Source organism: Alternaria novae-zelandiae, assembly GCF_023758075.1.
Source record: "Alternaria novae-zelandiae strain BMP 2774 chromosome Unknown scaffold_10, whole genome shotgun sequence".
NCBI lineage: Eukaryota > Fungi > Ascomycota > Dothideomycetes > Pleosporales > Pleosporaceae > Alternaria > Alternaria novae-zelandiae.
In genome coordinates this window covers 922,400-936,070 of record NW_026056970.1, presented here as the reverse complement: position 1 = coordinate 936,070, position 13,671 = coordinate 922,400, and the positions used below count along the sequence as shown (strand labels likewise).

The window sequence follows — 13,671 nt, the reverse complement described above, 5'->3', positions numbered from 1 at the left end:
CCTAGATACTGAGGCGTTTTCGTCAGTACTTCAGTATTGGGGTAATGTAGTCCATTATTCGTCATTTATTTTCGTCGAACTCGACAACTCGTTCTTTTAGTTCCTAGCAACGATACATGTCACGAGATTGCATCCGCCAAAGCCATCCTCGTCGTCATCATTCGCCGCCGCCATACTCGATCCTAGACGATCCCTCCCATAGCCCATATCCAAATGCACATCTACAACTTACTCAGCACCTTCTCCTCCCTCCCCTTCAACCCGGGATGCTGCGTAATAACCGGCCTAGTAACCGCAAAGAAAGCCGTTCCACCCGATTTGCTCGAGAACTGCGCCTTGGAGCCAACGTGGAAGAAAGCAAAGTCGCCCGCAACAAGGTGATGTGTGACGCCGGTTGCCTCGTCTAATACGTCGATTTGGCCGTTGAGAACGTACTTGGTCTCCTCGTAGTCGTAGGTGGGGATGTTGCGGGTGGGGCCCGCTTTGATGCGGTAGAATCCTGAGGTCAGGTATGTGGGGGAGTCGGTGGTTTGGGTGCGGATGCTGGGGGTGGTTAGATGGGGGTGTTGGGTACGCGGTGTGATGAAGATAAGGAGAGGTGGATGTTTTGTGATGTAGTGGTTTGGTGGACTTACGAGTGGAAGTCTGCGACGATGGCGCTCTCGCCCTCGGGGATGGGGATGTACTCATGGCCCGCGCCCTTGATGATAGTGAGAGGAACGTATTTTTGAGACACTACAAAATGGTAAGTATGTGTTCTCCAGTTGACGCGGAATTCATTGGAGTGGTGTCGCTACTTACTGGCTAGTGATGTATGTGTGGTGTTGTGTTTGAAGGAGAAGTTGGGGGATTTGAAGTTAATTATCTAATGTTCAGAGCCAGATACTCTTGTTCATATACATCGAGCAAACTGCGCCTGAGTATTACTTTGGCCCCGTTGAGCACTGATTGCTGCCTACCCCTTCTTCTCCTCTCCGTGATATTTGTCCGCATTGGGTAAGTCGTGCCGGGCAGCCTAGCGTAGACAACCTGACCTTGTACTCGTCGAATGTAGCTTGAGGTCCACCTCAAATTAAAAGCCGATTGGAGACCCGACGTTAGATCTATCGTGTATTGCGTGATATGCGGTGAGATTCGTGGTGCAGGTACGGGGAAGGGACCTGGCGCTAGCGCAATCTAGATTGAGCTGTCATGATATCTTTGTCCTCACACGCAACAATCCTCCCATACTTCGTGACTGTCACCTGAACATCTACCGAACAGTAGTATACATGCAGAGTAAACACGAGTACGAAATGACGAGAAAGCTGAACACAAACCCCATCGCAGCTCGGACCGACAAGAAAGGAACGACGTCACAACCACAACAACCCCCACCATCACGGCGCCAACCCACCATCCTCATAATGAAACAACTCCCTCAGCCACCCCCAAGACGCCGGATACAATCGCTCCACGCCATGCGTCTCCAAAAAACACAGCGCCTGATCCCACGGCAAACCTCCCTTCCTCATCAACCCCTCCTTAAGTATACCCTTAAACTGCGTATCCAGCGGCCGAAAAAGACGCGTGATCTCTGCAGCTGAAATACTAGAGTTGTGGACACTGTTCTGCGTGAAGGTTGTACCGGTGAACTTCCAGCGGACGGCGGTTTGGATGAGGTTGAAGGCTATTGTGTAGCGGCTGTAGAGAGTGTCGCCGGGCATTTCGTATAGGTTGGTGATGTGCGTGTGCATGAGGTCTACGAAGTTGGCCATCGAGCCAGCGGTATTGGGGGCGGTGGTCGGGATGTGGGATACCATTTTCTGGCTTTCCGACTCGATCGCGGAAGACTTGGGGTCGATGTGCCAGCGGGTGAGGGGGTCCATTGCTGTGAGTGACAGTCAGATATCCATGGTTTGTGGACTTGGTGAAAGGCGTCTTACCCGCTTCCGCAAGGTCAAAGGCCTCGAGTTTCTGGAAGATGGCTAGGCAAAACTTCTTCGTCGCGTTAAGATGCTGTTTCCTTCGTGTTAGTCTACGGCTTGAATCCCGGGTCACCAGGATTTGGTCGCTGAATATATTGGCAACCTTTTCGTATTCATGTACATGTGTGTACTCCTTCTCCGAGGGTTCTTTCCATCCGCGTAGATCGGGACGCTGGAGTTCCAAAGCATCGGCGGCCTCTTCGCGGTCACATGCTCGCAGCAGACGTAAAGCATCGTTGCAGCGATCTTGCCAGTCTAGTAGTTGTGTCTCGACTTCTTTTCTTTCGGTGTATTCCTTGCTCTCACATGGTGTTGGACTTGCCCCATCCGTTGACTGGATATGCAGCTCTGGGGTGGATGGACTTCTCGTGCTGATAGTGGGGAACAGCCGCCGCAGAGGAAGCGAGGACCAAAAGGCTGGTACACTTGAGGGAGGGTTGCTTTTGCGTATCAAATTGTCGCAGTCGCCGCTGAAGTGATCTCGACGAGGACGGGTGAAGCATACGATCTTCTCCAGATTCGCGCAGTCCAGTTTAGAAGTGGTTCCCTGTTTGCAGCCGTCGCAAAAATGCCGTGTTGGTATAGCCGCATCGGGATCGTTTTGGGTGTGTGACATGCTACGTAGATGGTGAGAGGTAGGTAATGAGAGATGCTAATGCAGATGTGACCTGTAACAAACTTGAACAAGTGAACAATATTGAAATGAGCGCGAAATAAGAACGCAAGACAGGACGCGGGTACCCGTGACGCCAAGCTCATGTGTTACCCAGGTAGCAAACGGACCTCGAGGCGACCGCGAGTTGACCGCGAGTTGCGCAAAGCGTGACAACTTAAATACCAAAGGTTTTAGTCACGTACATCTCGCATGTTGTACATCCTAGCGAGATCGACGAGACTTCCTTATGAGCAAACGATCCGTCGTCTCCTGTGACCATGGCCAAGACGAGTAGTCGAGCTAGAAATGTTCCGGACCGGCACACGCTATCGTTCTGATTTTCGAGGGTGAAAGCCACGGCTTGTTCAGTTGCATGCTAATTCGTACTGTCGTGATACGCGTGGTCTCATCCACCTCATGAGCCAGCTATTACCGCAGCGGGATACCTTCATCCCCATCTTCGTTCAATGTGTCCATCTCGTCTCCGCCAAACCCTTCACTACCCACATCATCGCCGACATCAAAGCGCATAAACTTCTCGTTCTTCGCCTCAGCTGCATATTGGTTAGCATTGCCTTCCCCACCAAACGGGTCAAGAGATACTTACTACCCCACTCCACAACCTGTCCATCCTGAACCTCGCAGTCCTTGAGAACAGTCTTGTCGCCGTCTTTCGCATCGCCGCCCTCCATCTTACATCTCCGGCCCAGAATGCAGTCTGTGAGTTGTACGTTTGGTCCGATTTCAACTCCGTCCATCAACAGACACCGCAGCAACCTTGCGCCTTCGCTGATTTTGCAGTTCGGACCAATGACGCTTTCTTTGATGTTGGTCTTCTCTTCTACGATGACGTTGTCCGCTAGTAGTGAGTTCTCGGCTTCTACGCGGCATTTCCTTGGGATGGACTCCTTGTGGACGATCTTTGACTGATGTGCGAATGGCGATGCTGCTTCTTTGCCGACTTCCTCGATCGACTGCAGCTTTGCTAGGCGGAGTGAGACGGTAAGCAGAAGATGTGAGTCGTCTACACGGCGGATGAGGGGTTCGGCTGGTCCCGACGGTTGGACGTAGGCAAGGATCGGCGGTACCGTAAGTTTCGTATTTGAAGTGAGCGATTTCGCGGATTCGGGTATGCTGGATGACTTTGTGACTCTTGATGCGAGTGTCGTGGGAGCCTTTGAGTCGGATTCTGTGTTACCACCAGAGTACGTCGTGCTGAACTTGGATACATCGATCTCTTCCTCGACAACCTGTGACCCATGATCCGACTCCTCGTCCTCGCCCTGGAGTATTTGTCGCAGGCCCAACTTGTCTCCCAGACCGTTTTGCCAGCCCGCCTTCGCCCACCACCCCAAAACCTCTTCGCTTATACTTTCGAACTTTTCATTCTTCTTAATCATCTCAATAACCCAGTATGGGAAGAAATAGATATGTGCGTCGCGATGGGTCGTAAGCATTCGTATCCGCGCGTGCTGGCGAATGAGGGAATGTCGCAGCGGGAATGTCTTGTTCTCCTCGGTGATGTCGTTCAGCGTGTCGGTGGGTACGGAGTAGACCAGTTTCGAGATGTTGCGGCGCAGTGAGTCTGTCGGAACAGGGACGATAGACGTAGGTAGCGGTGTTGTCGCAATGAAATCCGTCTCCTCCTTCTTCCTGCTGCCTTCTCCCTTGGCCTGATACCACACGCCCATGCCGCCTCTTCTTCCGAGCTTCTCTCCACCAGCGCCGAAAGCAATCTTGCTGCCGTTGTGATCTAGTCCTCCACTAGCTCCTGCGAATCCGCCCTGTTCTACCATCCATGCGTCTGCCAGCGCCGTGCCGTCCAGTTCGCATACGAGATCGCATGGCAGTACTATGAAGTCGCCCTTGATCGCGTTTTGTAGCTCAGGCAACCGGAAGAGATCGCCAGTACTCGTCTGATGTGAAAGGTCTTTCGGCGCAAGGATGTCTGGCTTCGGTGAGGGGAGGGTTGTGAGGTGTGGGTTTTGCGACATGGCGGCCTCGATGGCTTCCAATGACTCTGGCGGTGTCACGACTGTGATGTCTACTATATGTAAGTATAAAAAATATAGAAGGACATGCGTAATCTTGCACCTGTGACTCCCATGCGGTAACACCATTCCAGGGGATACCAGACCATAGGCCTGTTCGCAATGGGCAGCAGGGCCTTTGGTATCTCCTTGGGCGTGGATGTGAAGGTACTGAAGGAAGCACCAGGGCCGCACAGAATGAGGGCCTGGAAGCCCGGCGCGGGCAGACTCGTCGCGTGAGGCATTGTGGTGTGTGCGGTGGGTGTCGCGATGTGAGTGTAGAGTTGTAGCACTGGCCTATCTCGATATCTTTTGGACGGGAAGGTACTATTTCTGGCTTCGCTTTTAGAAGGTGGTATTGGCGTATATCAGCCGGGTGATGCTGCAGGTACAAAGGCGTGTGGGGTGTAAGAGTCACCCCGCGGCCGCCAAAAGTTCGAGGGCTGACTCGCGCACAGTCGCCGCAGCGTGCAGGCATGTGTCAAGTAAGCAAGCAAGCTTCAGCTCCCAGCCACTCGCCCTGGCGTGCCGGCCGTCAACAACAGGGAAGCAGCCGAGCGGCAGCGGCTGACGACCAAAACAACGCCCGACCCGCCCACGAAACATTTCACGATACCATGACCTAAGACGCCATGTCGTCCTTCAACTACGACCGCTACGACCGCCGCCAGAACAACTCGCGCAACCGCGGCGCCCTCGGCTTCTACGTTCCTCTGATCCTCACCGTCACCGTCGCAACCGCCGGTCTCGCAGCCTGGGTCTGGAGTGCGCGCGAGGACAGCCGCGACTACTCGTCCGATGACGATCTCTCCTATGGCGAAGATTCAGCACATGAGAAGCGACAGGGCAGGGCGCCTGCAGCACGCGATGTCTCTGGGTTCCCTGTAGGCGAAGGGGGCGGTGAGGGCTATGGCTACGGCGATGGCACGCTGCTTGGCCGCGCACAAGGCGTCATCAGACGCACACCATCGCCGCAGCAGCTCTTCGATACTGTGAGCAAGAAGACAGCTGCGGGCTGGGCCGCGGCGGGCGCTGCAGCTGGTGCGGCCCTCGCTTCCATCCGCGAGGAAGACAAAGACGAAGCTTTTGGCGACCACTCTCGATGGAATGAGGAGGCCACAATTAGAAGGAATGTCGAGGCGCAGAGCCGGGACAGCAATGCTGCAGTCGACGTGCAGGCACGAAGCTTCGCGGAGAGCGTGCGGAAGGCTGAAGGCAGAGGCCAGGGCTACGGAGGAAGGAGGAAGACAGTAGTCTTGGTCGTCAGCGCAGAAAGCCTGGACCGGTTGGACGATGACGAGGGCTCGTACCGCGAAGAAAACGCTGTAAGCATTGCGTCTCATCTCTCTCTTCACGTGCCAGAAACTAACAGCTCGCAGACCATCCTCTCTCACCTCCCCGACACCGACTTCTCGCGAACCAAGCTCTTCGTCCTCATCTACTCCCCATCGCTGCGCTCGCGCCCACAATCCCGCGCCAACTCTCGCACTGGCTCGTCTTCGCTCGGCGACTCGTACTCTGCTATCAGCACACCCGCACGCACACCGGGCGAGGAGCTGTCGTCCGTCGAACCCGTCATCTACACACCCGCACCCAGCACCAGGGGCTCTGACAACTCGCTCTGGAACACACTCCATTCTCAGGCCCTCCGCCTCGTCGAGGACCCAGCTATGGTCATGCCTTTCAACACCACCACTGGATTCGTGCACATGCTCAGGCATCTCGGACCGGAGCTTGTCTACGTAGTCGATGCATTGAGCGGCGTGAACGGTCAGAACATCGACGACATCAGGAAATGGGTTGGCCAGACCATTGTCGTTGTTGGCGGCGATGGCACTGGCCTTGGTGGGCTCGTTGACACGGACGACGAGGGCCCCATGCGCAAGGGCAAGGAGAGCGAGCACACTGTTAGGTGGTGGCAGGTTCGCAACGATATGATCGGTCTGGGCAAGGGCGTGGAGGTGGTGGATGCCTCTAGGCTTGAAGACGACTACGAAAGGAGGGTCGGTGGACGCGAGTAGCTTCACTTGCTTCTGTACTGGCCTGGAGTTTGACCATGTTACCGATGTGTATAGGGACCTTTCGCGATGCTTGTATCTGATTAACGACGAATATACCATGCTTTTTGACAGACTGGGTTCATCATGAAATGACGCTGTGCGCAACGAAAGACAAGATTGTGAGAACAGTGAAGGCCTACGCAAAGCCCATGACGCGGGCTTTGCTGCCTACATAGCATTTTATCTTAACAATAACCTAATCCCTAAGACCATGTAGACTCCTGCCTTGAAATTTTCCTTGGGAACCCCGCTTGGAACACCTCAACGCCGGTCCGAGAGATGATAGCGCTGGGAATCTACATCCGAACACGGAGTAAGTAACGAAGCTTGACCTGAGCAACGTCGTAGGCGATGTACTCGTTGTACTGCAAGTACGCGTTGGGTACGTTGGTAGCTCCAGGCGGTGTGGAGACATCGGGCTAGTATGGTTAGCTGTGAAACTAGATATGGGAATGAGAGCATGCTTACCATCATGCAGCCCTTGAGGGCTGGGTTTACGCAACCCGCGTCCTTCCACTTCTTTGGACCAGTCTGTCCCATACCAAATGTGCTGTGTAGGCCCTTCTTGCTGGCGTCCTCCCCAGCAGTGTACGACGCGTCGGTAAGCTCGTGCATTGGGTTGCCAAGCTCAGCTTCACAGAGAAGAAGCAGGGCAGTGCCTCCAGAATTGTACGAAGCGCAGTAGTTGGCGGATTTTGAAGACATATCGGCGAGATAGATACCTTTGCCAAACATGTATCCACTGACAGGAGCTTCGGGTGGTGCGATTCTGAGACCTTGACCCAAAATACCACCATAGTTGGTGACGCGGGATCCGTGCCAAAGCAAGCGGCGGTTGCTCGCAATCTTCGCGTATTTGCTCTTGTCAAAACGATCGAATTCTCCTTGGCGCTCGATGCGGAAAATCTCTTGAACTTTGTAGCTGACATGATGTGTCTTGCCCTTCGAGTTGTTGAGATACTCGTCGATCTCCACGAATTCGCGACTCTTATGTTGAAGAGGAGTCATCTCGTTCATTCCGAGTCCCTGGAATTGTTTGTCGAGCTTGTTCACATCGCTCTTGTCCTTCAATTGGTCCTTGAGCATGGCCGCGGTCTCCTTCATGTCTGACAGACTAAAGTGGAATATGAAGTCAGCATACGCCTCACATGCACGTTGTACAGCATAACTTACCTCTCAAGTAGCTCAATCTCCTTCTTAAGGAGCGTGATGTCTCGAATGACCGGCGGACGATTGCGACCGAAGGCGTGCGGGATGAGAGAGAAGTACTGGTTCGACAGGCGTTCAACCTCTGCCCTTGAATCGTTGTCGTTCTCGTCGATAAGCACGGACAGATCCTTCAAAGTTTGGAAACCACGAGCGATGGTACCTTTACTAAGCTTGCCTAGTGGGAGCTTGTTTGCGTCGTAGTTCAGGGCAGTCATGGTTTGGTTGAAGTAATCCTAGTTGAAAATGTTAGCCTGGAATCCGTGTTTCCGCATACGTATCGCTAAAAAGTAATAGATGAACGCGTCCTGAGGCAATGTATCCATCATAATAATTTTGGAGGTTCCCATCTTACCTGGTTGAATATGAGCTTCATGAGATCCTGGACTGGGGGAGACAAGGTGCTGTCGGGCGTAACGCCGTTGGTATCGTTGGCATCGGCGCCGGCATCGGCATCGCCGTCGTCATCGTCGTCCGAGTCAGGGTTGTAGGAGCGCTCTACGTAGGCGTATTTGCCAGCCTTCGGCTCGTCACCGCGGTTCGCCCACTTGAGGCCAGACTTGTCCTTGAACTTCTTCTCAAACTCCTGCATGGCATTGCTGAGGCCTCCATCGCCAAGCATCTTCATCTGGCCACGGTCGCCGACTCGCCCCCAGCGTGTCCACGTTCGGTAGCTGGAGCCATCGGTGAGAAGCTGGACTTTGTAGAACTTGTCTAAGGTAGTCAGCATACACGTCAAAATCTGTGAGTGACTGCCGCAACTCACTGTTGTTTGCAGACGAGTTTGTTTGGTTGAGTGACGCGTCGTAGATCGTGCCGTCGTTGTTGTCAATGTAGACGCGCCAGCTAGCCAGAGGGCAATGCTCGTCTACAGAGATGGCAATCTGCTTGGACTTGGCATTCTGTCCATCTCCAACTTTGGCATTCTCTTTGATCTTGGGCTTTTTGGTCTCCTGTTGTGCAGTTGGTGGTGATGCAGAGGACGCCGCGCGCTTCTTTGACCCGTTCTGGACAGGGGCAGGGGCAGAGGCAGGAGCTGGCGCCGCCGCCGCAGAAGACAACACATATTGCGACTCAGGAACATAGGAATCTGCTCCAACCGTCAATTTGAATTACTTGGTTGAGATTTGAGAAGCATATTGCGGTTCTGAGTGCATCGGAATGTTGTGGACTTACCTGTCGCCTCGCACTCGTCGAGCCATTCGAGGCTAACGATCGACACGTTCTGAGCAACAGCAGTCTTGACTTTCGTGGAATTGCTCTCGAAGTCTTTTTGTGTTGCGATGAGATGGGTTGTGTCCGGTGTGACGCTCGACAGGTACTCGGCGCCGAGTGACGTTATACGCGTCTGTAGCGCTTTCTGGGTTACTCCACTCGGGAAGCGGCCAGATGCCGCGATGGACAATCCAGTAAGTACCATTGATGCGATTGATGCCCTTGATGCGATTGACTTCGATGAACCTTGGAAGACGCGATGCAGCTGGATTGGGGGCGCAGAATGGCTATTTGAACATTTGGTTGAGACGGAACCAGGTGGCCGATGAGACGGTGGCCTGTGTTCGGAAGGAACGCCCTTAGGCATCAGCGCCCAAAGCGGACTAGCCCGCGTTTCTGCCTTCGCGAACGGAACGCGTGCACACATGATAAGTCGTGCCACAAGCACCCGCATCATCACGACAGCAAACTTCACTCATCAACGTCGCTTCCTGTCAAGATGGCATCGCTACTAACCATTCCGCTGGAATTGCTGGTCGCGGTATCAGAATACCTCCCTACTGAAGATCTTGGTTCACTGCGTCTTGTATGCAAACAAACCGAGAAGTCGCTATATGAATGGTTTTCCAAAGAATTCTTCTTCAAGAAGCAGTTCATGCTCACGCACAAGAGCCTGCAGGCGCTCATCGACATATCCAAGCATGCCAGTCTTTCCAAGAAGCTGGTACACATCATCATTGCCACCAACGTCTACAGCGAGATACCACTACGCTTCAGGGACGACGACGCCGCTACACGCTATATTCAGGGCTATGAGGACCAGAAAGCACTTTTGGGTACTGGGATCGACCGCGAAATGCTCACGGAAGCTTTCGAGCGTCTCGAGAACCTCACCACCGTCGGGATCCGCGACTTCAACGCAGGCAATCGAGTTCGTGACGGCAAGAGCTGGAGCTCCTGGGGCGCAACTACCGTCCATCGCGAAACCGGTATTGAGCTACGGTTCGCCGATCGCGATTCCTTCGGACAGGATGTCGGCACTCGTTTCACGTCTCGCGTCTTCTCCAGCGTGTTGTACGCTTTGGGCAAGGCTAACCGACGACCTACTGAGTTTGAAGTATTGCTTCGTCAGCGCGGCCTGCCCGACACAGCATTCTTCCTTCCAGACTATATCCGACCTACAGTAGAGCCCATACTGCAGAACACAAGCACGCTACTCTTGAACGTGGACCTCAAGCCTCGTTACCTGCACACCCATAGCAACGGAACGTCAGTGGATCCAAACGCGGGACGCTCGCTTCGGCGCTTCCTCCATTTCACTCCCAATCTCGTTCATCTTCGCCTGAACTTTGAGAAACATCTGGTAGCCAATAACGAGGACTTCCTGCAGTGGTTGGCTATTCCGAAACCCGCCACCAGCTCAATTAATGCGACTTTTCTTGACCCTGCCCCAGTTGCTCTACCGCTCTTAAAGAACCTCGAGCTTGGTCAGCTAAGCGCTCGGGCTGATATTCTGTTCAACTTTATCTCCAAGTTTGCGCCGACTCTAGAAGATCTAAGCCTTTGGAGGATGAACATCCCCGCTGCAGTCGCTCTACCTCACGGACACAAGCCCAATTTCTGGCGCGACTTCTTCCGCAAGCTGTCCAAGACGCCGCGACTTGCTCTTACTCATCTTAAAGTCGGCATGTTGCAGCAAGACCACATGTATGTGACTTTCAAGAGCGATGATGCAAACAACAATTCGAACATCCCAGTCCCAGCGAAGAAGGTGAAGGAGTACGCTGGGGCAGACGTGAGCAAGTTTTGGGAGGAATTACAGGAAGAGGTGACCGTGGATTGGCCGGCGACGGTACCCGTCGATCTTGACGCAAGCGACGTACAAAGTGAAGATGAAGATGAAGACGAAGAGATGGATGATGATGAAGATGAAGATGAGGATGATAGCGATGAGTGAGACAAGTCTCTAGATGCTTTCATGATATTACGACCTATAGTCCCTAGTTCCAGCCCTTCCTTCTTTAGGCGATAGTCGCATGAAGTCGCCTTCCATATACATGTTCTAACATATGTCTTCGAAACCGTCGCAATGACGTCTTTACTCAAGCTTCATGGTGTACAACTAGCTTTACATCCGTGGATACTACATATGTCGCTCATCTGCCCAAACAACTCTCCTTCCTCAAGTCTAGGCGCAAGGCTCAGAGCTCAATGAAAAAGATGACAAGATACCGTTGACAGACACGCATCACTGATGCGCACGGTACACAAAAAGCACTGCGAACAGTGCGTGTTGAATGCCTGGAAGAACGAGAATCACCTCGTCCTCTCTCCAAATCCCAAAGCCCTCGGAGGTCAGTATCTGCAAGCGACAAGCACTGCGTCAGATAGACTGTCTGTGACCAGACTGAATGCGATTCCACCTTTCATCTTTGTGGTGGCCTCTCATCTTTCCCTGTTGACCCGCTTAGCGGACATCACCAGTATACCAGACCGGAGACCGGCCTGGCTGGGACGACAAGGCGCTCAAGGCGGATCTTGAAGTTGCTGACAACCAACTCATCTAGTGAGTGTCGTCGTACCCTGCCGCGTGGGACCCCGTACGTAAATCGGGCGCGACAGTTTGACCTCCAGTAACCCAGCTTAGCTGACAGCCACTTGGCGGTTGCACCAGCTTAGCTGACATGCGAGTTGAACATGAGACCTTCTCATTGCAGTAGTGTTCTGCGAAGCAACTGAAGAGAAAAGAAGAAGTCGAAGAGGGTGGGGAGCAGCGGTTTATATATCCAGAGGGCGGCGCCAAGATCGTACGGCGCTAGGCGTCAGTCACCTCCGTGGGGCTTGCGGTTACGGCCAGCCAGCCGGTTCTCACTCTCACTTCGTACCTAGATAGGCTAGACTCAAGTCACGCGCTCGTGAAGACTGTTCGATTATCAGAATGGACCAATAGTACGCAAGCTTTCTTCGGCAACTCGTCCTTCACTCCGTGTTTTGAGCTCCCGATTACGTAGTTCCTAGAGGCAACACAGTCGAGACCTTGCCTGTCACCCGATAACAGCTCTTTCCCTACCTTTCACGATGCTTGGCATTCCCTTCTACCATAAAGTCAGGCACCGCCCTCAGCAAGGCAACCAATTCGATTTCCACATCCAGTCGTTTCCAAGTGATCACCTCAAAGATGGCGCCTGTAAAGATCAAGAACGAGTCGCCCAAGAAGACCGAGGCCCAGATCATCGTCAGCCTACAAGAGCATATCATCGTCCTCGAAATGCGCCTGCGGAAGAAGCTGAAGATAGGAGAGGTCACCGATGACGACGACAACAACAAGAACTACAACAACTACAACAACGACAACGGCAGCTACAACGATGACGACAACTACAACGACGACAACGACAACGGCAACGAATACGACGAAGACGACGACAATGACAGCAAAGACAGCGATGACGACGATGACGGCGATGTCGCTCCAATATTCTCTAACACCTCCGACACCCAGCTCGCCCTCCGCCTCGATGGCGTCACCCGTCAACGCGATCAATACAAGGGCGCAATCGAGGTTGGCCTTGTCGAGAACACCAAGCTCCGCGAAGAGCGCGACCACTACCGGGATCTCTACATGGGAGTGGTTCGCTCTACCGGCAGCGCCAACACCAACAGCGTCGGTAACAACAACTTCCTCAAGATCGAGTCGAACTCTACCCACTACCACATCAACATGGCTCAGGATAGCAACCCCTTCAGTGGCTTCGTCAAGGCGCCCAAACCCAGCGAGCCCAGCGAGCCCGAGGTCAAGCGTCCGACATACGGCGACCAGTGTCTTCGCGAGAAGAGGCGCAAGCCTTGTCGCAAGACTTCATGTCCCTACTGGCACCGTTCCCAAGGCGCGCGTTTCGCTGCCATTCGCCCTACTCTCTTCTCCAACAAGGCTGCCGAGAACCGAGCTCAGCGCCGCTGAACATGGCTGTCGGGGTATTCAGCGGCTATTGACAGGAGCTTAGTGAAGCGACCCAGTGCTGACAGCCTACAGGGTGGACTGTGGTGATAGGTTTGGGTTTGGGGTTGACATCGACAACCTCCTCGAGAGACTAAAGGATGGTGTTACTTGGCTTACACGGCGTTAAGATCCTCCTAGGAGGCTATGAAAGAAGGGTGTTCTGGTGTTAGTCTTTCGCGATACCCATTGCTTTGTAGTCTAACTAGTACGAATGAAAACCTACCGTTGCACAGGGGAGTATGACCAAGTAAACTCATGTGAAGACTTTGAAGGTTACGAAAAGAGTGAATGGCAAATGACCTGATGACATGTATGAACAAAATGATGAGAGGAAAGACAACGTTAAGGGCAGTACGACAGCATGTTGTTTTCTACGAGGCCCATAGGACTTCCCGTAGGCTTCTACGAAGACGTGAGATCCTCCAGGAATATCACAAAGCCCTTTGCTTGGGTGGCAATGGAGCGATGTCAGCTTCCCCGCCCTCCCCAAAATGGCGATCTTTTCTGAGAGCACACATCCGATGTATATGCTAGCTAA

General features: G+C 53.3%; 6 protein-coding genes across 6 annotated transcripts; 3 read left to right on the top strand and 3 right to left on the bottom strand.

Moving 5' to 3' along the window:
* Positions 1–221: 221 nt before the first annotated feature.
* Positions 222–1,868, bottom strand: J4E88_005671 (uncharacterized protein; the record flags this gene model as incomplete). The annotated part of the gene is made up of 3 exons (XM_049399305.1): positions 222–543; positions 636–735; positions 1,502–1,868. 3 exons carry the CDS (start codon positions 1,866–1,868, stop codon positions 222–224), a joined length of 789 nt encoding a protein of 262 aa, XP_049255096.1.
* A 1,183-nt stretch (positions 1,869–3,051) lies between these two features.
* On the bottom strand, positions 3,052–4,897 carry J4E88_005670 (uncharacterized protein; the record flags this gene model as incomplete). The annotated part of the gene is made up of 3 exons (XM_049399304.1): positions 3,052–3,176; positions 3,230–4,666; positions 4,717–4,897. 3 exons carry the CDS (start codon positions 4,895–4,897, stop codon positions 3,052–3,054), a joined length of 1,743 nt encoding a protein of 580 aa, XP_049255095.1.
* Positions 4,898–5,284: 387 nt separating this feature from the next.
* On the top strand, positions 5,285–6,673 carry J4E88_005669 (uncharacterized protein; the record flags this gene model as incomplete). Its single annotated transcript, XM_049399303.1, has 2 exons — positions 5,285–5,977; positions 6,032–6,673. The coding sequence occupies 2 exons, from the start codon at positions 5,285–5,287 to the stop codon at positions 6,671–6,673; spliced, it is 1,335 nt and encodes a 444-aa protein (XP_049255094.1).
* A 335-nt stretch (positions 6,674–7,008) lies between these two features.
* On the bottom strand, positions 7,009–9,338 carry J4E88_005668 (uncharacterized protein; the record flags this gene model as incomplete). The annotated part of the gene is made up of 6 exons (XM_049399302.1): positions 7,009–7,131; positions 7,181–7,826; positions 7,886–8,154; positions 8,274–8,632; positions 8,685–9,008; positions 9,095–9,338. 6 exons carry the CDS (start codon positions 9,336–9,338, stop codon positions 7,009–7,011), a joined length of 1,965 nt encoding a protein of 654 aa, XP_049255093.1.
* Positions 9,339–9,632: 294 nt separating this feature from the next.
* On the top strand, positions 9,633–11,090 carry J4E88_005667 (uncharacterized protein; the record flags this gene model as incomplete). The annotated part of the gene is made up of 1 exon (XM_049399301.1): positions 9,633–11,090. The coding sequence occupies one exon, from the start codon at positions 9,633–9,635 to the stop codon at positions 11,088–11,090; it is 1,458 nt and encodes a 485-aa protein (XP_049255092.1).
* Positions 11,091–12,311: 1,221 nt separating this feature from the next.
* J4E88_005666 (uncharacterized protein) lies at positions 12,312–13,094 on the top strand (the record flags this gene model as incomplete). The annotated part of the gene is made up of 1 exon (XM_049399300.1): positions 12,312–13,094. One exon carries the CDS (start codon positions 12,312–12,314, stop codon positions 13,092–13,094), a length of 783 nt encoding a protein of 260 aa, XP_049255091.1.
* Positions 13,095–13,671: the final 577 nt, after the last annotated feature.